Below are 25,702 nucleotides of genomic sequence, written 5' to 3' on the forward strand. Positions count from 1 at the left end.
AAGGACTTTAGCCAATCTAAGATCTCAGACATACTTTCTTCATGTTTTAAAACCTTTCATAATGTTTGGATCTGGCGATGCCAAGAAATATGCATGCAACTTCATGATCACCAACTTGTGTTTGTGGTCAATTTCATGGAGGCCCATACTTCACTTAGATGGACTAAAATACAATCTTGACAAACACCTGGTTCTTATTTGATTCGCATGAAGCAGTTTTCGTTTTCCTATCAAGCTTATCCAGCTTTTCTGGGGCCAACTAATTACCCCAGAGCTGCAAGTTAGAACAGGAAGTGCAAGTTCATTTATAGCTTGAACTTTATTCCTAGATATCCAAGCAGTTTTCAGTGTTCATTTCAGCTACAAAAATATTTTTTTAGTCAGCTTTGTTGTATTGTTGCCCCTTCATCTAACACCAGATATGTATATACTCCATGTTATTACAAATGTTTTGCATCACATTCCTCCCCAAGTGTTAGGTTCTCAATTGTTTTTCTCTTCCAAGTATCACTTTTACACATTTGTTGACATTCTTTTATCACCTGGAGTAGGTTTTAATAGCTGCTAGCCATTTTCCAGGGGTTTATCCTATTTTGGCAGAGTGATTTTCTTGGAGGCAACCTAGGTCATTGACTCAGTTGAAGTTAACAGCTTAATGGATTCGGTACAAAGTAAAACAGTGACTGATGAACAATCACTCTGGAATATTCTGTGCAGGATTTCACAACCAGATAGAATTTTGCCTGCCTGTGTGTGTGTGTGTGTGTGTGTGTGGTTCAACTGCAAATGGGTTTGCCACTTTTTCATAGTAAAGAATATAACTTACCAATGGGTGATGGATCTTTTACATCTGTAAAAACTAGCAAGCCACAAGTGAGGAATACCATTTTTTTTTTGTAATCTGTACAGGCTGTCTAGGTCTGCATTATAGGTTTGTTCTCTTATTCCCCTTTATTTCTAATAACGTGATTGAAGTATTACCTAAATAACTGCATACTCCATATCAATTTCTACATCTAGGTTGTCAACTCACACACCACTCCATATGCACATAGTACCTTTACTCATACACATACTATGCATCAAATACAAATGTACATGTACAGAGGTTCTCTCAAAAAACTTACCTAAACACCAGATACCTCCAAAACACAAGACTGCTACAGCTAACACAGTCCCAACAGCAACCATGACACACAGCAAACACCAGTGTCTCACCCACCAAGCCCCAAGTCAAAACACTCAAAAAACAATATTATTGTCATTGAAGACTCAATAGTGAGGGATACTGATTCCCACTCACCAGGGTGAACCACGGAGAAAGTCATGGCCGGCTGCCTGTCCGGTGCCAGGATTAGTCAGATCACGCATGTGCTCAGGTCTCTCACCAACAAGTACCATTATGACTCTGTCGTAGTTAATGTTGGTGTGAGCGGCCCAACACTTACTTCACTGGACTACATGAAGACAGAAATGATTCAGCTCTGAGTACATGTCCCAGGCAAGTATGCCCCTAGCCTTGAGCAGCATACTACCCTCACCCTACAATGCTGCCATAGTATAAACAAAAAAAAAAATGACTGATTTCAATAACTGGCTTAGTTTTTGGTGTCATTCAAAGGGGATCCAGCTCCTGTCAACCTGGGAAACCATGCCAGAGATGGTTTGCACCTGACACATCTAGGCTTTTGGCTGCTGGCAAAGGCTCTTGCCTCCCCTATAGTCCCTTTTATAGGCAAGGTCTCCAAAAATAACACTAGCAGCTTAAACCAAAAACTGCACTCCCTGGAAGCACTTCTATCACTAAAAGCTATGTGCAGTCACAGAAACCTGGTTCAAAGTCCTCAGAGTATTCTGGCCTTGCAAGGCTACAATGCCTTCCACACCTTTAGACTGCAAAAGAATGTGTGAAAACCAAAGAAGGGGGTGTTTATCTATATTAGAGATAAATTCACCTCACGTCTAGTTAGACTGGACAACTCCATGGAGTTACTCCAAGTCCAGGTTTCAGTGGGTAAGACCCCCCATTCAAGTCAGCCAGTTATACACCCCCCCCTACATGGGTCATGATGCCCACAAAGCCTACCTGACCAAACTGTGGTTATGGGGGATTTCAATTAACCCACCATCAACATGGGAAACCTATGCTAGCCTCAACTCGCTAGCGCAAAAGTTCCTTGACTTTCTTAATTCACAAGCCCTGGAGCAAATTGTTCATACCCCAACAAGAGGAACAAACGTTCTAGATTTGTTCCTCACCAACATGTCAAACAGATGCACTGCCGCAACCGTTAGCCACTCACTTGTATCTAAGCACAAAACAGTCACGTGTGAGCTGGTACTAGAACTCACAAAGGGTGAAATCAGACAAAAACTTCATCAAGGCAAGCTATACCCCCCTAGGTGAAAGTATAAATGCATTTAAAGCCCTACCCAAGCTGGAAGTGTTAACTATGCTGAAGCTTACATTAAAGCCCTGTGCAATCACCTGCATAAGTGTATAAACTCGTCTGTACCAGAAAGAATCAAAGCTAGAGCCCCAAGAAAAAAAACGCTGCCATGGTGGACATTTAGCATAAAACTTGACAATAAATGTAAAAAGTTACAGTCCAAGAAAACACAAGGCCCCAACAATGGAAAAGCAGCCACTTCAGGCTCCAGGCAAATAAGACAATTTATCAAATCTTCTAAGGACTCCTTTTAGAGAAAATTAGCAAGTACAACTAAGGACAGCCATAAGGCCTCTTACAGCTGCATACGTAGCCTAAAAGGAAGGATCCAACCATGTGCAGAACTAGTGACAAACGGTATCACACACACTGACACCACAGAGATAGCAAACCTGCTAGCAGATAGGTTTAGCTAAAATTTCACGTCCTTATCCCCTCATAATTCATCACAAACCTTTTTCCAAAATTCCCCCCAACCCTACATATCTGAACAGCAGGTCCTCAAAGCCTTGTCCAAGACAAAAAACACAACTTCTATGGGAACAAACGACATCCCAGACAGTCTTCTAAACAGGCTAAAACACGAATTAGCATCACCACCAAGTACCCTTTTCAATCACAGCCTAACCACAGGCTTTGTTCCTACAGAATGGAAAACAGCAATAGTTATTCCCCTCCACAAAGATGGCCTAGCAACACACTTCGGGAATTACAGATCCACAAGCCTGACCAGCCTCATCTGTAAGGCCACGGAATGTATCATTATGGCCTCAAAGACATAAGCGACCTCCAAACCCTGGATCCTACCCTATTTGGCTTGGATAAGGGCAGATACTATCAAATATGGTGGACTTCTTTGAAAATGTGACCAGGGCCAATGACGAGGGCAAATCCAGGCAGACAGCATACCCTGACTTGGCAAAACACTTTCGACACAATCCCACATTCAGGCATTACCGATAAACTTAGCAAACTGAATGTAAACCTCTTCACTGTAAGACACTTTGCTAACTGGCTCACAAACTGGACAAACTATCAAAGTGGGTGACTCCACATCAACCAGCAGACCTGTTACCAGTGTGGTGCCACTGGGTTGGTGCTGGGCTGTCTACTGCTTGGTATATACTTCTCAGAAGTTAAAGTCAAAACTAAGGGGCTGTGGCTGAACAAGTCTGCAGACGACTGCAAACCAAGTGCAATCACCGAATACCCAAACGTCAGTATACTCCAAGAGGGTCTCACGCAGACCAACGACTGGTGTATTAGCCAGTCTCAAACTGAATGCAAAGAAATGCATCATCATTCCCTCTGGCACAATGTCCCTTCACAGAATCAAAACAACAATATCCTACGTAGTTACATTGTGGTAAGGGACCTGGGATCAAAAGTTGACTGCAAACGCAACTTCGACCATGTGTCTACTGTACTAAGGAGGCTTTCTACATAGCACTCTTGATTAGTAAAGCCATAACCTTGAGAGCAAGAGAGAGGTTATAACCACTCTATACTCGGCACTAATCCAGCCTGTACCGGCATGTACCATACTAAGCAACTGCAGAGACCACAAAAGTTTCTAATAAAGATGATCATGGGTCTCCAGATGTGCCTTAAACAGACCTACAGAAGTCCCTGTAGCTATACTCTATGTTGTACAGACTTCTTAGGGGAGACTTAAGCCTGGCCTACAGAGCAATCCAAGACCCAAACCTAATGAACTTGCTGCATATCAGTAAATCAAACAGGACTAGGGCTAGCTGTTCCAGGGATGCAAGTATGGCCTGCGACTTAAATAAGACATGCTGGAGGGACAGATTTATCTCCCAGTGACTGCCGCGTCTTTCAAACAGGCTATCAATTCATGTGAAACAGAGCACCCTCTATGGCACTGTTCAAGAGGAACCTAGATGAGTGGATGGGGCACCGTAAGTACTTACAGGGGATAGTGCCCAGCACCCTCCGGAACATGGGCAGTCATCACTAAATGCAATCTTTGGTACTGACTAGCATTTTCATGGTATTACACTGGGATGAAACAGCTAGGCTTAAAATGACCTCTGGGTCGGCAGCGTAGTAATCTCCTATGATCACACGATAACCTGTATGTTGTTAGGAGACAGGTTATTGGTCGATACAATTGAACTTCATGCCACTCCAAGATTTAAGTAGCTGCATGGCTTCCCCCAACTGTTAGCCAGTCTGGAGTCATTTCAGGGTGTACATAGTTATTTTTCACTCTTGGTCAAAATCAAAGTGCAAAGATGTTAACATCTTTAACTAAAAGTTTAAGTACAGCATTTGGACATGACATTTTCCAGCTGGCAGCTCGCAATTTTTCAATATCTCAATATCAGTTACTTAATTCCGATTTGTATCCTCTATATCGGATTTTATTTATTTATTTTTTTTACTTTTTATCCATTCTGCTTCATTGATGTGTTCATCCGGGTTCAGACATTTCTTCACTTTCCTTTATTCTTGGTAGCGTCTCTAGTTTCCTAATCCCTGTAGAATTTATTTGGGTTATCCCCAGCTGCTTATTTTGCATCACTTCTTTATACTTCTCAGTGTATCTCCAGAGTTTTTCCTGTCTATGCAGAGAGTTTCAATTTGTTAGAAATTATGCGACTCAGATCTTGATTAATATTTTTCTTAACTGTTTTAAGGTTGTTTCTTTCCATGGTGGTGGTCTATTTATTCTTTTACTAGTCTACGCTTTCTTGGCAATACATTGCCTGTTGTTAGTTTTGCTGAACAGTAATGTATTCTGTTACATCATGTGGCTATCCTTTTATAGTTCCAGTTCCCTGTTTTAACAGTATACGAATTATTCACTTTTGATAGGCCTCTGTCACAAATAAATTGTTGTATTTATCAATTTCTATCAAATCTAGAAGTCTTCCCTTAAATTTTCTTCATGGTTAAGAGCTTTTTCTACATTTTGTTTTTCTTGCTTTCTACCTCTGCAAAGACTTATCTTGGAAGTTTTAAATGATTCTCCAGCTAGGTTTCTTGAGATTTTGTCGTATGAAAAATCAATACTGTCAAGATTTAACTGAATTAATGAATTTTTTTGCTCTATGCCTCAAGTTACTACTACTGCCTGTACATCCTTTAGTAAACTACCATTTGAATCAAACTTCTTACTTATCACTACAATGCAATGGACAACTATTCTCTTTCTTGTAACATTTGGCATGTCTGGGTGTATTTACATGCATATTCAAATACGTGTGACTTTGCTTCACAACTATTAGAAAGAACAGTTGTGTACACCTACCATAAATGTAGATGTTAGAGTGTATTCACTGTTGCAGTCCTTACAAAATGGGGTATCCGGCTCCTGGTAGCCCACAGTCGGACAGATTACCAAGGTCCTTGGTATGTGACGTCAGCTGCCTTCGGTTTAAGTCTGACGTCAGGTACAAAGGGAGGCAGCTGACACCATTTCCTAAGTTTTTCTTGCCTTAACTGTCAGGAGCCCCCAAAAAAGGTTAGACCAGGAAAAGAAAAAATCCACTCTGTGCCCTAGGAAAAAGGGGGGATGGAACAGGGGGGTCCACGACTGCAACAATGAATACACTTGAACATCTACATTTATGGTAAATGTACACAACTGTACTATGTTCGTGTTTCACTGCTGCAGTCCTTACAAAATGGGTCGATTCCAAAAGCCCAGGGGAAAAAAAAAAAAAAAAAAAAAAAATAAGGGAGGAGGAAACCCCACTGAACAAGGGTTGGTCAGGATGCCCTGCAACACTGCAGTGGCAAAACCAGCCCTGGACTTAGAAAACAAGTCCAGGTAGCTGCTTCCAGGATGTCCTTAGTAGGTACACCTCTTAAAAAGCTTCTGAGGTAGAGGCTGCTCTAGTAGACTGGGTCCTAATACTCTGAGGAGGAACCTTGCCATGCTGCAAGTAACAAAAGTGAATACAATGAGCAATCCACTTAGAAATAGTCTGTTTAGAAATAGCTTTGCCCTGAGCTCCAGAAGCAAAACTGACCAACAACTGATCTGACTTTTGAAAAGGTTTAGTCCTGTCCAGGTAAAATCTAAGTTGTCTATGCACACCCAGGGAATCCAGTAGCCTTTCTCCTCTATTCTGAGGATTAGGAAAGAAGGTAGGCAGGTGGACAGATTGGTTAAGAGTCAGGCTAGAAACCACCTTAGGTGTAAAAGAGGGATTAGTTCGAAGAGAAAATCGATCCACATGGAAGGTGATGAAAAGGTTCTACTGCCATTAAGGCCTGCAGCTCAGACACTCTTCTAGCTGAAGTAATGGCCAAGAGAAAGGCAGTTTTCCAGGAGAGAAACTTCAAATCTGCTGAGGCAGCTGGTTTAAAGGGAGGCAGAGTAAGTTTCTCAAGTACAAAATTAAGATCCCAAGCAGAAGTAGGTGCCCTTCTGGGAGGCTTTAAATTGCTAGCTCCCTTGAGGAACTGTTTCATCAAGGGAAAAGAGAAAATGGGTTGCTCAAAGGAACAATGAGCAGAAATAGCTGAAGCATAAATCTTGATAGAAGAGAAGGAAAGTCCACCATTAAGCAAGCCTGCCAGATAGTCAAGAATAAGAGGAAGCGTAGGTTGAGATGGGTCTTCTCTAGTTTGCATCCAAATGGAGAATGTTTTCCACTTATCTGCGTAAGATTTCCTAGTGCTAGGCCTCCTGGCCTCACGAAGGACCTCAACTACCTGTTGGGAAAGATTTAAATTATGAGAGAGGCTGCCAAATGCAGAGTCTGAAGGTGAGGATGCAGAATTTTCCCCCCTCCTGAACCAAGAGATCTGGTATCGGGAAGATGCCAAGGCTGAGACTGGGAGAGACTGCGAAGAAGTGGATACCAATGCTGCCTGGGCCAGTCTTGAGCGATGATGATGGCCCTTGGTTTTTCGTCCCTTGTCTTTAACAGCACTCTGGGAAGAAGAGGCAGAGGAGGGAATGCATAGATCAATAGCTGTGTCCAGGGGAAGGACAGAGCAGCCACTTTCCAAGCTTTGTCGTGATGATCCCTGGTGCAAAAGGTTGGAAGAAGGTGGTTGGTTGGAGATGAAAAGAGATCCACCTGGGGAGTGTCCCAATGCTGAATGATGCGATAGAAGATGGTCTTGTTTAGTTGCCACTTGTGAGGATCCAGGACCTGCCTGCTCAACCAGTCTGCCAAGGTGATGAGCCTTCCTGGAAGAAACTGAGTTATCAGACGAATGCTCATGGAAGCTGCCATGGACCACAGTATCATGCTTTGTCTGCACAGGGGGTAAGAGCGAGTCCCTCCCTGCTTCTTGATGTACCACATGATTGTGCTGTCTGTCCTGACTAGAGTACCAGGCGAGAGAAGATGCTTGAAAGCCATCAGTGCCTGCTGGACTGCCATCAATTCCTTCAGATTTATGTGCAAATGAACTTGTTAATAGCTCCAAGTCCCCTGAATGCATCTGCCCTCTAGATGTGCTCCCAAAGCGTAGTCCAAGGCATATGTGGTGAGAGTCTGGCTGGCTGGCAGGTGGTGGACAAAAAGGCAGGCCTTTGTTCTGTGCACAGGCCGTCGCCCACCAAAGGAACTTTATCTGCAGGCAGGGAATTAGAGGAAGAATCAAGTCTAAATCCTGAGTGTGTTGACACCAAAGGTTTTTGAGGTACCGTTGTATTTTCCTCATATGCAGTCTGGCATATGGAATCAGAATACATGAAGCCATGAATCCCAGGAATTGTCTTGCAGAGAGCTGGGTCATGCTTGCCAAATTCTTGAAGTAATTCGAAAGATCCATTTGCTTCCCTTGAGAGAGGGATACAATCTGGGCGGCTGCGTTCAGATTCGTTCCCAGGAATACAATCTCCCTGGTGAGTACCAATTCTGACTTATTTTCATTGATTGTATAGCCCAAAGAGGTGAGAAGGTTCTTTACAAAGTCCAAATCCTTTAGAAGTTGCTCTGGAGAGTTTGCCTGAAGAAGACAATCGTCCAAGTAAGGGTAAATTTGAATGTTTCTTTGCCTGCAAAAGGCAATGACTGGAGCTAGGCAATCTGTAAAAACTCTGGGAGCAATAGATAAACCAAAGGGCAGTGCAGAGAACTGAAATGCCTGTTCCCCATCCTGAAGCAAAGGAACTGCCTGCAACTTTCCCTTATTGGGATGTGCAGGTAAGCTTCTTTGAGATCCAAAGTCACTAGCCAGGAATCCTTGGCCAGCATTGGCAGCAACTGCTGAAGAGTGAGCATTTTGAACTTGGGAATCACCAGAAAAAAAGTGTTTAGAATGGACAAATCTAGAATAGGGCACCAGGTGTCCCCTTTTTTGGGAACCAGGAAAAGTCTTGAGTAGAAACCCTGGCCTATCTGTAGTGCAGGAAATGGCTCTGCTGCTCCCAAGGTTTATCAAAGAAAAAACTTGTTTTTCTGCTTCTGCCCTTTGAAGTGGGGGAATATCTGGGTATCCTTGGAGGGCCTGGAAGGTGTGAAAGGAGAACTTGTAGCCTTGGGATACTATTTTGAGCACCCATTTGTCATCCATGATAGTATGCCAGACATCTGCAAAAATGGCTACCCCCCAAAGGAAACCCAGGGTCCGCAGAGGCAAGCAGGGGAAGGCCGGAGTCATTGAGAATGCTTGCTTTGGGAAGTTTGCTTAGAACTCCCCAATTTTAAAGATGAAGCACATCGGTGCTTAGCCTTTTCAGGGGTGGAAATCTGTCCCCTAGAAGACCTGTAACCCCTACACCTAGTGCGACCCTGTTTACTAGGTTCAGGAAAAGTCCAATTCTTGGAAGGGTAATGTCTACTAAAACGAGGAGGCTGAACTTGCAGAAAATCCTTAACAGTTTGCATAGATTTAGCCTTATCCTCCAACTTTTTCAACACCTCTTCTGCTTTGCTACCAAAAAGCCTGTCCTTGTGCAAGGGTACATCCAGTAATTTAGATTTGACAGGTTCAGAAAGAGGCTGTTCCCTGAGCCAAGCATGTCTTCTAATAACAGAACCAATGGCTGCTGCCTTGCAAGAAGCCTTCAAAGTGTCAAAAACCACAATGCAGAGAATGTTTAGTAACAAGAGTGGCAGAATTCATTAAATCTTGCATGTCCTTACTCTCCATCAGGGAAGGAACACCAGCAATTTTAGCCTTAATGGCCACCAAAGTATTCTGCTGATACTTAAGCATATGAAAAAGACAATTAACAGACCTAATAGCCAGGATGGAAGTATAAAGCTTTTTACCCCATCTAAGGCCCTAGATTCCCTTGTCAGAAGGAACAGGATTTTTAGCAACCGTGGTTTTAACTCCCTTAGGGCCCCGAGAAATCTCTGGAGCCGCAGTACGATTCTTGAAAAGGAACCGATGAGAATCAGGAATTCTATACCTGTCAGGCTTTCTGGGAGCAGGTGGAACAGAATTAGGAGTCAAAGAATTCTCCATGAAAACAACAACTTCCAAAACCGGAGGGATAGCCAAAGGCTTATGCTGTGGCAAATCCATTACTTAGACAGAGTAGTCCTGACTTTCCCATTTGAAATGCTCCCTAAGAGTATTCAGAGCATCTCCAAAAGAAAAATCTTTTGGAGGGGAGGCAGAAGGGATGGAGTCTTCTGCATCAGAATCCTCAAAACCAGAAAAAAGCTGAGAGTTTCCTTCATCAGCAGAGGTGCTGGAAACATCAGAGTCTGAGGCAGACAAAACTTCTATGGACAATTCCCTAGCCCTCTTAATAGGAGGTGGCTGAGAGCCCCTGATGAGAGTCAAGAGATCACTAGCCATATTAACCACCTGAGACTGAGGCATTTGAGGGTAGGCCGGCACTTGCTTTGAAGTAGATTTTCAGCTGGAAGGCCTGCTAGAAAGCCGGAGGAACTCGGGGGGCCTAGCCACCGCCGAAGTGTGAACTGAGGTAGTTGGCCTGGATCTAGTCTCCAGTCAGACAAGAGAGGCCTCAGAAGCCGGCGCCTCCTTAGCGACTGGCAGAGGGTCCGAAGATGAGGTGGAAGCCTGCGATATGGAGGACTCAAATGGTCTCCGCAGATGCCTGCTGCTGAACATCCGCGGACTGCAGGGGCAATGAAAGTGCCTCACTGGCTATCGTTGGACCGACAACCAACTTAACAGGGACGTCGTTGGTTAATTTGACCCTAAGCCTGTCGCTGTCCTTATCCTTGTGCTTCTTAGGAACATCCGAAGTCGGGAGACTAGAAGACACCATACAGACTAACTTAGGCCAAACTCCAAAATGCTTGAACAAGATCCTAGTTCTACGGCAAATGGTACACGGGTTGAAAGAAGCACAGAGAAAGTACAGTTTTGTACCTACCATAAATGTAGATGTTAGAGTGCTAATACAGCTGCAGTCATAACAGATGGGTTCTCCTGCCGTCAGGCGGGTCCTCGGTCGGCCGAATTCCAAAGTCTAGGTCCGGCGTCGGTTGTCGTCGTTTCTTCCCCGACATCAGTGCGACAGGGGTATAAAGGAACCAGCCAACGCCATTTTCTTCAGTTTTTCTTGCCCCAGATGTCAGGTGCCCCCAGAAGGAAGGCAATACATACATTTGTGTAATAAAGCAGTGCAATATAATCAAAATACAGTAGTTGCAAGCAAATACATCATAAATGAATACCACAATCAGGTTGTATGAAAATGTGTTAGCCTATAGGCCTGTCCCAAGAGGGGAAGGAGGGAGGGAAACCTGGACTGCAGCTGTATTAGCACTCGAACATCTACATTTATGGTAGGTACAAAACTGTACTATGTTCATCATGCATACAGCTGCAGTCATAACAGATGGGTAGAATCCCAAAGCTAAGATAGGGGTGGTAGGCACTAGGTGGAACTAGGAGGAGCCAGGATGCCCTGCAAGACTGCAGTGGCAAAGCCTGCTCTAGTTTTGGAGTAAAGAGGTAGGTGGTTGTGCTTGGAGAAAGTATGCACAGAACTTCAAGTGGCTGCTTCCAAAATATCTTTGGTAGGAACTCCTCTGAGGAAAGCTGCAGAGGTAGCTGTGGCCCTTGTGGAGTGAGATCGGATGCCTGTAGGTACAGTTTTGCCATGAAAAGAATAGCAAAAGCGTATGCAGTGGGCTATCCATTTGGAGATTGTCTGTTTCGAAATTGGCTTTCCTTGAGCTCCTACAGCATAGGACAAAAAGAGCTGTTCTGATTTTCTGAAAGGTTTTGTTCTGTCCAGATAACGTAGTTGTCTGTGGATGTCCAAGGAATGTAGTAATCTCTCCCCTTTGTTTTGAGTATTAGAATAAAAGGTAGGTAAGTGTATGGCCTGATTCAAAGCTACCCTGGATACCACTTTAGGCATAAAGGACGGGTTGGTTCGTAAGGAAACTCTGTCCTGATGGATGATGATAAAAGGCTGCACAGCCATGAGAGCTTGTAGTTCTGAAACTCTATGAGCTGAGGTAATAGCCAGAAGGAAAGCTGTTTTCCAGGACAAATATTGCAAATCTGATGAGGCAGCTGGCTCAAAGGGAGGCAAGGTCAGTTTTTCCAGAATGAAATTGAGATCCCACACAGGTATTGGTCGTTTCCTTGGGGGGTCTTAGATTCTTAGCCCCTCTGAGGAACTGTCCTAAGAGAGGGTGAGAGAATAAGGGTGGATCAGTGTTGTATTCTGCAGAAATGGCTGAGGCATGGATTTTGATGGAGGAGAATGAAAGTCCACTGCTTAGCAGCTCAGCTAAATACTGTAGTATTTGAGGTAAATTCAGTTTTCCAGGATCCTGGCCCTTTTTCTCATTCCAGACACAAAACCGTTTCCATTTTGCGGAGTAAGCTTTTCTAGTTGACGGCCTTCTGGCCTCCAAAATTACATCCTGCACCTCCTTGGAGAGTAGGGTCTGCTGTGATGCTAAGGAATCTTCCATGCGGCTAGATTGAGTGTTTTTAGCTGGCTGTGAAGAGTTTTGAAGCTGTGCTGAGTCAGAAGAGGCATTAGAGGCAGGGTCCATGGTGGGGAATGCGTCAGGCTCCTCAGGAGTAGGTACCAGTGTTGTCTTGGCCAGTCCGGAGCAATGAGAATCATCTTTGGTCTGTCTGCTCTGGTTTTCAATAGAACTTTGGGCAGCAGAGGAAGAGGTGGGAAGGCATAAACTGTCATTGATGTCCAACTGAAAGAGAGAGCGTCCACTCTCCAGGCCTTTGGATGGAAAATCCTTGAGCAGAATTTTGTTAATTGGTGATTTTTGTGGGAGGCAAAGAGATCTATGTCTGGCTTTCCCCATGCTTGGATTATTTCTGTAAAAACTTTTGTATGCAGTTTCCATTCGTGTGGATCTGTCATATTTCTGCTTAGGTTGTCTGCCAGCGTGTTTTCCTTGCCTGGCAAGTACTGTGCTTGTAGTTCAATTTGTAAGTCCATGGCCATGTTCCAAAGTGACATGACCAGTCTGCATAGGGGGTATGAATGTGTTCCTCCCTGTTTGTTTATGTACCACATAAAACTGTGGTGTTGTCAGTTCTTATCAATAGTTGACCTGTATGTAGAAGGTCCTTGAAAGCTATAATAGCATTTATTACTACTAGCATTTCCTTTTGATTGATGTGAAGGTGCTTTTCTTTTTGGGACCATTTGCCCTGAATGCACCGATCTGTCATGTGCGCCCCCCAGGCGTAGTCAGAGGAGTCTGTTGTGATGACTTGATTTGCTTGAGGCTTGCTGAATGGAAGACCTGTGTTTGTTTGGCATGCTTGAGCCCACCACAGAAATTCCTTTTGCAGACATGGAATTAGTGGTATTATTGTTTCCAAACTGTGGCTGTGTTGATACCATATGTTTTTCAGGTACCATTGAAGTTTCCTCATATGCAGCTTTGCACATGGGATTAGTAAGATGCAAGATGCCATGAATCCCAGAGCTTGCAGGATTTTCCTTGCAGTCAGCCTGGTGCAATTTGCTAGTGCTCTGAAGTATTGAGTTAGTTGCCCCTGCTTCTCTGGCGTGAGGTAGGCCATCTGGGTGTTTGTGTCCAAGTTGCCACCCAGGAAAATTATCTTCCGAGAGGGTATTAGCCTTGATTTCTTTTTGTTGACTGTGTATCCCAGAGAGTTCAACAACATTATTACATAAGCCAGATGTTTCAGAAGAATGTGCTTGCTGTCCGCTTGGATCAGGCAGTCGTCCAAATAGGGGTATATTTGTATCCCTTGAAGTCTGCAGTAGGCAATTACTGATGCCAGGCATTTCGTGAATACTCTGGGCAGTAGATAAGCCAAAGGGCAATGCAGAGAATTGATAATGGGTTGAACCTGCAAGAAATCTGAGGTACCTTCTGCAATTTTGTCTGATTGGAACATGCAGGTATGCCTCCTTCAGGTCCAGTGTTACCAGCCAAGACTCCTTGCCCAGCATGGGAAGAAGTTGCTGTAGAGTGAGCATCTTGAATTTTGGTACGAGTAGAAATGCGTTTAGGATGGATAGGTCCAAAATAGGTCTCCAATCTTTTCCCTTCCTTGGTACCAGGAATAGCCTGGAATAAAAACCTTGACCTTGTTTGTGCGTAGGTACCTCTTGAATAGCTTTCATGTCTATGAGATCTGTAATTTGCCTTTGTGCCTCTGCCCTTTGATTGTGTGGCAGGTTTGGCATGCCTCTCATTTTTGGAAGGGTGTGAAAATGGAATCTGTAGCCTCTGTTTATAATGTCCAGGATCCATTTGTCTTTTTTGACAATATGCCAATTTTTTGAAAATAATGCCAGCTTTCCTCCTAAGGGGGCTGCCATTTGAGTCTTGCTTGGCATGCAAAGGGGAAAGTCATTGGGTTTGCTTTCTGAATGATTGCGAGTTATCCTCACCGCCTCTTTGTGTAGGAGTTTGCCACTGTCTGCCTCTAAATGATCCTTGGGATTGTCCTCTGCCCCTCGGGCGCCTGTATCTGCCTCTTTGGGATCTGTCTGTGGCTGGAAAGGACCAATTTTTGGAAGGCCAATTTCTACTGAAACGTGGGGGTTGTACCTGTAGAAAATCTTTCACAGTTTGCATTGATTTAGCCTTTTCCTCCATTTTCCTTAATACCTCCTCAGCATTAGCACCAAATAATAGATCCTTTTGAAAAGAGGCATCTAGTAATTTAGCTTTGACATGATCAGGCAAGGTTTGTTCCTTGAGCCAGGCATGTCTACGTATGACTGATCCTGTAACAACAGCTCTACATGAGGCCTCTAGAGCATCAAAACCACATTGTAAGGTATGCTTACCCACTTGTTCTGCATTATGCATCAAATCCTGCAACTCCTTCAAGTCTGGTTGTTCAGGGTGTGACATTTTACTTTTCAATTGTGATAACAAAAACGGTTGGTATTTTAGCATATGGAACTGACAGTTTAAGGCCCACATGGTTAAGGTAGCCGAGGTATATACCTTTTTTCCCCACCTTTCTAAGGATCTGGAATCTCTCTCGGAAGGTAATGGATTTTTAGCAGTGGAGGCCTTAACTCCCTTGGGGCCCTGCGAGATGGTTTCTGGGTCAGCAGCATGGCTTTTGTATAGAAATTGGTGCGAGTCAGGAAACCTGTAGTACCTGTCAGGCTTAACTGGGGCTGGAGGCAGAGAGTCCGGGTTAAGGCAGGCCTCCGAGTAAACATCATCTAGGATGTCCAAGACAGGAGGTATAGCCAGAGGCCTGTGCTGAGGTAGTAAGAGAAATTCCCTAAGCCTTTTCTTGGAATCTGAATAATCTTGGCCTTCCCAGTGGAAGTGTTCCCTTAAGGTATGCAAAGTTTCCCCAAATGAGTAATCCTCTGGGGGGGATACAGAAGGAATGGATTCCTCCGCATCAGAGTCTTCAAAAGGGGAATAAGAATGTTCCTGATCATCAGAGTGCTCTGAAATAATGGAGCCCTGATCAGAGGAGGGGGATTCTTCCTCCACTCTGGGCCTTTTGTCTGGTGGGGTTGAGAACCCTGATAAGAGTAATTAAATCCTCAGCCATTTTAAGCATCTGTTTTTTAGGCATGGGGCCTGGAGATGGGCCCTGTGTAGCTTGTCTCAGAGTGCATGGCTGCTTTAGACTTAGTGAAAGCCTTGATGGAGAAAGAAGAGGAAGGTCTGAAGACACCTTGAGTGGAGGTAGACCTGTCCACATTTTGAGGTTCAACACCAAAAGTGGCTTCGGTATCTGTAGTCGGGGTGTGGGCCGAGGAGCCTGCGCGACCTCGGGCACAGGAGACACCACCAAGGAAGTGTCGTCGGTAGTCAGGGGCTGCGTAGGCGCCTCGCTGAGAACCGGACCACATGTAGTCTGCTTTGGCGTGGTGTCGGTAGAGGCCGCAGACCTCGTGTGTCGGTCCTTATCTTTGCGTTTTTTAGACAAAACTGGAGTCGGAGTATCCGACGACATAATATAGTTAAATGTTTTTCCAAAATAATGCTGGGCGAACTCCGCCCGACGCTTAATGGTGCGTTTGTTGAATGTAGCACAAAAGCGACAGACCGAGACGTCGTGGTCTGGGCCTAAACAAGGTATACAGAGGGAATGGAAATCCTTATGCGGTATTTGCTTCCCACAAGAAATACAATTATTAACTTTGACATTGGTCTGAGGCAAGAAAAGTTTCCCCAACGGGGTACTTAGCTTTCAAGAAGACTTCGGTTTCAAAATTTTTGTAATTTCAGGAGCTGGCCGACCGGCACTTGCAAACTGCTTCTGCTTCGGGCACCGCGCGGCAAGAATGAAGAAAATGGCGTAGGCTGGTTCCTTTATACCCCTGTCGCACTGACGTCAGGGAAGAAGCGACGACAACCGACGCTGGACCTAAACTTTGGAATTCGGCCGACCGAGGATCCAATGTTACCAGCCAAGACTCCTTGCCCAGCATGGGAAGAAGCTGCTGTAAGGTGAGCATCTTGAATTTTGATGCAGTAGAAATGTGTTTAGGATGGATAAGTCCAAAATGGGTCTCCAATCGGTTCCCTTCCTTGGTACCAGGAATAGTCTGGAATAAAAACCTTGACCTTGTTCGTGAGTAGGTACCTCTTGAATAGCTTTCATGTCCATGAGCTTTGAAATTTGTATTTGAGCCTCTGCCCTTTGATTGTGTGGCAGGTTCGGCATGCCTCTCATTTTGGAAGTGTGTGAAAATGAAATCTGTAGCCTCTGTTTATAATGTCCAGGATCCATTTGTCTGTTGTGATAATATGCCAATTTTTGAAAATAATGTCAGTTTTCCTCCCAAGGGTGCTGCCAGCTGAGACTTGCTTGGCATGCAAAGAGGAAAGTCATTGGGTTTGTTTCCTGTATTGTTGTGCACTGTCTTCGCCACCTCTTGGTGCTGGAGTTTGCCACTGTCTGCCTCTATATGATCCTTGAGATTGTCCTCTGCCCCTTGTGCGCCTGTATCTACCTCTTTGGGGCTTGTCCGTGGCTGGAAAGGACCAGTTTTTTGAAGGCCAATTTCTGCTAAAACGTGGTGGTTGTACCTGTAGAAAGGCTTTGACAGTTTGCATAGATTTAGCTTTTTCTTCCATTTTCCGTAGTATCTCCTCAGCATTAGTACCAAATAATACATCCTTTTGTAAAGGAGCATCTAGAAGTTTAGCTTTAACATGATCAGGCAAGGTTTGTTCCCTAAGCCAGGCATGTCTACGAATGACTGATCCTGTAACAGCAACTCTACTTGAGGCCTCTAGAGCATCATAGCCACATTGTAATGTGTGTTTACCCACTTGTTCTGCACTATGCATCATATCCTGTAACTCCTTCAAATCTGGTTGTTCAGGTTGTGACATTTTATTCCTTAATTGTAATAACAGAAACTGCTGATATTTAAGCATATGGAACTGACAATTTAAGGCCCTCATGGTTAGGGTGGCCGAGGTATATACCTTTTTCCCCCACCTTTCTAAGGATCTAGACTCTCTTTCGGAAGGTAATGGGTTCTTAGCAGTAGAGGCCTTCATTCCCTTGGGGCCTTGAGAAATGGTTTCAGGGTCAGCATTATGGCTTTTGTAAAAAAATTGGTGTGAGTTAGGAACTCTGTAGTACCTATCAGGCTTGACTGGGGCAGGAGGCAGGGAATCCGGATTAAGGCAAGCCTCCAAGTAAACATCATCATGTCTGTCCAGGACAGGAGGGATCGCCAGAGGTCTGTGCTGAGGTAGCAAGAGAAATTCCCTAAGTCTTTTCTTGGAATCTGAAAAATCTTGGCCTTCCCAATGGAAGTGTTCCCTCAAGGTATGCAAGGTTTCCCCGAAAGAAAAATCCTCTGGGGGAGATACAGAAGGAATGGACTGCTCTGCATCAGAATCTTCAAAGGGAGAGTACGAGTGCTCCTCTTCATCAGAATGTTCTGAAATAATGCAGCCCTGGTCAGAAGAGGGAGAATCTTCCTCCACTCTGGGCCTCTTGTCGGAGGGTTGCGAACCCCTGATAAGAGTAATTAAATCCTCAGACATTTTGAGCATCTGCTTTTTAGGCATGGGGCCTGGAGATGGGCCCTGTGCAACATGCCTCTTGGGATGCATGGCTGATTTGGATTTAGTAAAGGCCTTAATGGAAAAGGAAGATGAGGGTCTGAAGACACCATGGGTGGAAGTGGACCTGTCCACATTAAGAGGCTCAACACTCACAGTGGCTTCAGTAGCTGTAGTCAGGGTATGGGCCGAGGTACCTGCGGTCTCGGTTACAGAAGATACCGCCAGAGAAGTGTCGTCGGTAGTCAGGGGCTGCGTAGATGCCTCGCTGAGAACCGGACCACATGTAGCCGGTTTTGGCGTGGTGTCGGTGGAGGCCGCGGACTTCGCGTGTCTTTGTCCTTGCGTTTTTTGGACAAAACGGTAGTCGGAGTCTCAGACGACATTTTATAATCAAAAGCCTTACCAAAAAGTGCTGGGCGAACTCCGCCCGACGCTTAACAGTGCATTTATTGAAAGTAGCACAAAAGTGACAGCCCGAGACGTCGTGGTCTGGGCCTAAACAAGGTACACAGAGGGAATGGAAATCCTTATGCGGTATTTGCTTCCCACAAGAAATACAATTGTTAACTTTGTCTGACATCGGTCTGAGGCAAGAAAAGTTTCCCCAACGGGGTACTTGGCAGAAGACATCGGTTTCCAAATTTTCGTAATTTCAGGAGCTGGCCGACCGGCACTTGCGAACTGCTTCTGCTTCGGGCACAGCGCGGCAAAAAAGACTGAAGAAAATGGTGTCGACTGTGTCTTATATACCCCTGTCGCACTGACGTCAGAAAAGAAAGCGATGACAACCGACACCGGACCTAGACTTTGGAATTTGGCCGACCGAGGACCCGTCTGACGGCAGGAGAACCCATCTGTTATGACTGCAGCTGTATGCACGATGAACATCATAATTAGGGATGTCGTGCTCAAGGCCCAAAACAAGTGATACAATAGGAGTGAAAATCACAGTGTGGAATCTGTTTTCCACAGGCAAGACAGTTAATAACTTTCTCTGACATTCATTAAAGCAAGAAAAGAGGGTCCCCAACGAGGTACTTATCTGAGGATGTCTTCAACTAAACAGTCGGAATAAAATAAGGTACTTGGCAGACCAGCCCTCTCATGCAAAATGCTTCTGCTTGGCGTCGGCTGCCTCCCTTTGTACCAGACGTCAGGCTTAAACCGAAGGCAGCCGTCATATACCAAGGACTTTGGTATTCTGGCAGACTGTGGGCTACCAGGAGCTGGATAACCCATTTTGTAAGGACTGCAACAGTGAAACACGAACATCAGATTTCTTTTCTGCATACAAGCTACACAATATTAGGTCTCACTTTTTTCTAGAGTCTAATCTCTCCAAGGTTGCACATACTATGGTCTTTTTTCCTCTCAATACTTTTTTTGCATCATTTTCCAATTAAATGGTTTAACAGTTTTGTTTTTATTCACTCATTTAATGATCTTAGGTTGGCATCTATATCATCTAATATTTTTCATTTTAATGATTATATTTTTTCTTACTCTTACATGGTGACCCCTTTTGGGAAACTCTTGGGTTCGTTGCATAAAAACTACAGAACTTGACTTTTTGTCCTCAAGTGCCCATCTCACCGTTTCAAAGGCTCTTGCTTGGCTTACCTTTTGCTATGGACTTGTTTTCTAGTGTTACAGTGGGGTCTTGTATCATTTACTCTTGGAACTGAGCTTAACACTGCGTCAAACTCTCCATCTGGCTGCTGTAGATCCCCGAATGTACTACCAGGTGGTACAAAAAAAATCCTACTCCAAGGAAAGACGGCTCAAGACTAGTCATTTCATCCCCAGCAATTCACAAAATCAGTCATGCTGCTAGCCAAATGTCACTGGTACTACATGCTGTGGCCCTACCCCTGCAAGACTGCACTGCTAAAAGGCTTCAACTTACTCACTCCAGTCCTCTAATTGAAGGAGTGCTACAACATCCTCCGGCTAGTTCAGTGGTTGAATTATTCACCGTAATGGTGCATTATGGGATGTCTGGAATGTTTTAGACCTCTCATGCTTTTCCTGGGTATCGTTAAGAGTGTTTTTGTAAAATGAGTTGGCCTTGGGTTCCTCAAAGGACAATGGAAAGCCACAACTCACTTGATGCATAATCACACCTCCCACAGTGCTTAATAGTGGGATAGTCCTCTACCCCCAACTTAAAGCAATGCTAAAATAAAAATTCCATTTTTGCCTGACCCTGTACACCCTGCTGCAGAGACTTCAAGTAGAAGCCATCTAGAAGCCTACTACTGCAAAAAGCATTTCAGAACATGAAAAAAACAGATATCAAGAAGAAACCCTGTGAAAATCTAATAGTGATCAGGATTTTATCGAAAAAGTCATTATGAAATAGAAATGTTATGCTTATGTACATCTCTGAATAGCTCAGTACACTGGCTGGTACTACAGTATAAAAATGGAGGGGAAAAGTTTACAAAACACAAACAAATAATTAGGTTCACAGTCATGTTCCTTGCATACTAAAATTATGCCGTAACAGGGGGATGGGGAACATTTAACCCCCCCCCAAAGAAAGTAATGTCAAGATATTCACTCACCTTTGAAAAACATTCAAACGAAGATACTCATTTCACACAGCTTTAAAATCAGAAGCCCCCCCCAATAGGGGGAAAAAACATGTTCAAGTATACATGTATAAAATTTATTCAGAGCAGTTCTCTGCTTTACAGGTAACATGGCACCACCTTGCAAATATACAATCAGTAAACTAAACATAGCTCATTAAAAAAGTAGTTAAAACTTACACTTGTAAACAAAGGCTAGCAGCACCCTTTACTAGCAGGGATGCAGAACCACTATAAGCCACCTATACAACTAAGGCACAGAGCTCTGTACAGTGGCTATAACTAGTCAGGAGACAGCAGTTTGTATCTGTTAGTAACACAGCCCATCATGCATTGCTAGAAAACTAGCAGAACAGCAAAAGACATCTTGCTGGGGTGGCTCATAACTTTAAACCAAAATAATGCCTTCATGACAAATGGCTTTTCTTACATCCAACATATTCTCTCTAGTTAGGCTGAGCAAAACTTTCATTTCAGAAACTGTTCAAAGCATCGGTGTGACGAACATAAGAACTGTGCTAGAGAGGAATCTGGGTAATAAACTTGACATATTCTGCACAAATATCTAGCGCTACAAATTATTCAGTTATAAACCATAAATCAGATCAAAATCCAAAAACAGAACACCTCATAATGCATAAAAACTAGGATAGTTTGCCACCACTGCCCACTATTTACCTTCTTATACCTACCAACTGCAGGTAGCAATACACCATAAGGACAAACAAATTTCAAAGGAAAGCAGGACTGTCAGCTTATGGACACATACTACAGACTTGAAATCACACTTGGTAGGACAGGTAAAAAGAAAAAATATTAAAGTACACATTCAAAAAGGTAAACTAAAATCATAAAAAAAACTACTTGTGTTCCATGTTTTAAATCTGACAACCAGATTCTATCAGATTCTGGCATACAGGCACAATGTCATCACTGAACTTTTTATTCTACATGAGGATGGAAAAGGCACTATAAGCCTACAAATACAACTGTCCCTGCACTGCTGCCTTTAATGTTCACTGCAGAACATGCTGCTACCTTCCCCAAAAGAAATGGAATGGTTACAGAGTATAAGAGACGGGGTTAAAACCCAATGACTTACAACTCAGTCAACCATTTTGATTACAAACTTCAGTTCAACCTTCCCTCAAAGGAAGAAACACATCCACACCACAGATATATTAACATTTCCTGTTTAAATCACAGGAATGGGTGTACCTGAAACACTAACTCTGCCTGCTCTTCAGACAACTGGTGTTCCATTAGCAGCACAAGAGCTACAGGTTCAAGGTAGGAGAACAGGAGTGTGTAGTCAATACTACTGCAGCCATCTTGGAAAAAGGCAGGTAGTCTGGCATGCTGCACTGGTGACACCTAAGTGCATTGTTGGCAACAAAAGCAGCCTATCATGTCAAAAGCTGTTCCACAGTGTGTTGCTTAGGGAGGAGGAGTGGACAGGTATAGCAGATGGTACATGCCTCCTGAAATGAAGTACTTCTGAAGGAAGAAATCCACTGATGGGGAGGGGAGCCTGCTCCCTAGCACCAAACTCTCACCTTCAAAAATGGAACAAATAGGATGAATAGACTTTCCTGCCAAAGAATAAACAGTCTGTGGGTCTGTAGCTACAACAAAGGAATTTTATGGGCCAACAAGGTGCATGAAGGGGGAGCCAATGGGGTGATCCTGTGGGCCACATACACACAATGTGCAGGTACATTTCCCTTAGCTTGAATGGTTACACAAAAGATGCCAACAGTGTATGTTATGCTTTCTTGACAAGCTTATGTCTATGAGCAAAAACATGGCAAACTACTATGATTTTGCAGCCTGTCTGGTTTCAATTTATACTCAAAGGTAACTGTGAAAGATCAGTTTTCTGGTACACCTTTCCAGCATCCAGGAATCCTTACACTGCTAATAACAAGGTAATGGGGCAATGATCGCTACCCATGACTTTAGACCGGATCTTGCTATCACACAGGTTATCTAAAAGAGCATCGGAAAGTACAAAGTAATCAAGACGCCAGCCCACATTCTTGCCCCGAGCATTCATCATATAGGTCCAAAAGGTGTAGGCATACTGGGTATCAGGATACAGGTGTCGGAAGCTATCTGCAAAGCCTTCTTCCAGTAGGCTTGTGAAGCCTTCACGCTCCTCAACAGTAAAGCCAGCTGTCTTCTTGTTGGTTTTAGGGTTCTTCAGGTCAATTTCCTTGTGGGCCACATTCAGGTCTCCACAAAGGATAAGAGGTTTCTTCTTGTCTAGAGACTTCAGGTAGGCCCGGAAATCCACATCCCACTTCTGCCTGTACTCCAGTCGTACCAACCCGCGACCAGAGTTAGGTACATAAGCTGCTACAAGGAAGAATTTGTCAAACTCAGCTGTGATCACTCTTCCTTCTTTATCATGCTCCTCCACTCCTGCAGAAAGAAAATCAAAAAGGTTAGTTATGTTGGAAAATTGGGGAGTACAAAAGTGACTGGCAAATGAAAAGCTCAACTATGTGCTACCTCTTAATTTCTTTAAACATAAAGGACACTAGTGAGCAAGGTAAACCTATCCGATGAGAAAAAAAGTTATGAACTCACCATAACGTTCCATCTGAGTAGTTATACTTCATTTTTCTGCAACCTGTGGGTATTCAGATCAGAGCCGGCAACTTTTTTTCTAGCATCTGCTCCAAGCTCCTACCCATAATGCACTACCATCTCCTACCTTCCCTCAGATAGAGTTTGCTGCAACTAAATACATAAGCAACTCAGCCCAATGAACCAAACCTGTATAGACAGGTCAAGGTCTGGGGGACGGATGGAGGGAAGGTTGCAGAAAAATGAAGTATTAACTACTCAGATGGAACGTTATGGTGAGTACATAAATTTCTTTATCTGAAGTAGTTAACTTTTAGTTATGTACTCACCATAACTTCAGATGTTTGGGATCCATCTCGCCTACATTCTGAAAGATGGGTTCGGAGCCGAGGTCACACTTGTGCTATAGAGCGAGGCCTCTTATTGGCTGAGCTTTCTTTATCCCAGGATGCACCACCACTAATCCCCCAGATCTTGTTTGTCCGCATTCATGCACACATGCACAGCTTGTTTATATAACATTGTTAGATGTTTCAAGATGAAACAACAGGATTCGGACCTTCTGATATCCTCTGATCTCCAAGGAAGGGGGAAGGAGGGTGGGTTATTAGGAATGTGAGATGGATCCCAAACATCTGAAGTTATGGTGAGTACATAACTAAAAGATGTTATGTGATCCGATCTCGCCTACATTCTGAAAGATGGGACAGCGTCCCTAGCACCTAAATCCCAGGTGGCTCATTGGAAAACACTCCTGAGTACTGTGGAACCAAATGAAGCTCGTCCTCTAGATGCCAAATCTAATTTGTAGTGAGAAATGAAAGTATGCGGGGAAGACCATGTAGCCGCAGCACAAATGTCACCAATAGCAAGCTTAGAATGAAATGCTACCGAAGTAGCCATAGCCCTTGTAGAATGAGCCTTGACAGAGGTGGAAAGCTCCTCGTTAGAAAAAATATAAGCTTGAGTAATACAGTCCCTGATCCATTTGGCAATAGTGACCTTTGTGACTGCGTTGCCCAATTTGTTTTCTGCAAAGGACACAAACAACTGATCTGTATTCCTTGACTGTTTGGTCCTATCCAAATAAAAACGTAACTGCCTATGGACAACTAGTGTGTGGAAAATAAATTCTGCTTCATTGGAGTATTTTGGGAAAAACACTGGGAGATCTAATGACTGTTGTAAGCATAAAGTAGAGCAGACTTTAGGAACAAAAGAAGGATTCGGTCTGAGGGAAACTCTGTCTGGATGAAAAACCAAGTACGGAGGTTTTACTGACAAAGCTTGAAGTTCTGAAACCCTTCTGGCTGAAGTAATTGCCACTAGGAAAGCTGTCTTCCATGATAGAAACTTTAAATCACAGGTAGCTGCCGGTTCAAAGGGGGAAGAAGTCAAGGCACGTAATACTATATCCAGATCCCATGGAGGTGCAGGATGAGAAACTGGAGGTCTTAATAGAGCAGCACCTTTCAAGAAGGTCTTACACAACCTGTTGCTCATTAAAGGTGGGTCTATGGATTCATGAAAGTTAGAAACTGCTGCCAATTGTACTTTGATGGTAGAAACAGAAGAGCCTTGGTTGAAAAGAGAGGTTAGGAACTTGAGTACTTCTGCTACGGAGTTGAAATGGGGTCCAGGCCCCGGAGTTGAGCCCATATAGCAAATCTTTTCCATTTGCTAGAATAAAGTTTCTTCAGTCGACTTGTGGGCTGAAGACAATATGCACTACCTCTGGGTCTAGTGCATGTCTCCTGACTATGGTTGGAAGAGGAGGAGCCAGGCCGTCAATCTTAATGTGTGTAGGGACTGGTGTAGTAGTCCCGACTGATGAGTCAGTAGGTCTGGGATCTGGTCCAGGAACCATGGACCTTCCAGAGCATGTTTCCGAAGATAGGGAAACCAGACTTGACGAGGCCAGTAAGGAGCAATTAAGATCATCTTGCTCCCTATGAGAAGCCTTCTGAATTACCTTGGGTAGTAGCGGAACTGGAGGGAAGGCATAAAGCAGGCCGGTGGGCCAAGGATGGAATAACGCATCCATAGGGCTCTTCCCGAGCCGATAGGGAGAAAAATCCTTGCACTTCGTGATTCAGAGGAGTCAAGAGGTCGCAACAAGGAACTCCCCATTCGCTGAAAATCTGTCTTGTAATAGTTATGTTCAGTGACCACTCGTGAGGAGACAGAATGGTCCTGCTCAACCTGTCGGCTCACATTGGATTTGCCGTATGAGAGTTGGACGGCGGGCACCGGTTCCACAGAGTCCGGTGTTCCCACGCCTTCGACAGATCAAATCCAAGAGCTCAAGGGCGGAGACACCCAGGAGGCGGAGGGCTGAGCCCAAGGCCTTCAGGAACACCGACTCATCAGCAGAGGGAGGTTTGGACTGCCAGCCGCCTCGTTTTAGGGCTTCAAGGATGTCTGCAAAGGAGACATCATCCGAGGGCGACTTGGGGACCCTCTGCATCATCGAGATCGGTGTCAGATGTCAAAGACTCATCAGGGGAGTCAACGTGCTTCCTCTTGCACGTTTTCTTCCTGGGAGGTTTATCTGAAGAGGCTTCAGAAGGACCTCCAAGAGGGAGAAACCCCAGCGGGGTAACCTGAGGCTCAGGGGCTCCGCTGTCTGCTGACAGGGGAACTGCCAACGACCCAGTCTCCAAGA

At 44.2% G+C, this 25,702-nt stretch overlaps 1 protein-coding gene across 2 annotated transcripts in view; it reads right to left on the reverse strand.

The window, feature by feature from the left end:
- Positions 1-20,500: 20,500 nt before the first annotated feature.
- APEX1 (apurinic/apyrimidinic endodeoxyribonuclease 1) overlaps positions 20,501-25,702 on the reverse strand; it is a 191,536-nt gene continuing 186,334 nt past the window's right edge. For both annotated transcript variants that reach the window (XM_044058298.1, XM_044058299.1), the window contains one exon: positions 20,501-22,869. In XM_044058298.1, the coding sequence (XP_043914233.1) occupies positions 22,355-22,869 (515 nt within the window). In that variant the 3' untranslated portion in view covers positions 20,501-22,354. The remainder of the gene's footprint in view (positions 22,870-25,702) is intronic.

The sequence above is a fragment of the Protopterus annectens genome, chromosome 16.part0 (assembly GCF_019279795.1).
Source record: "Protopterus annectens isolate FY-2018-M chromosome 16.part0, PAN1.0, whole genome shotgun sequence".
Lineage (NCBI taxonomy): Eukaryota > Metazoa > Chordata > Ceratodontiformes > Protopteridae > Protopterus > Protopterus annectens.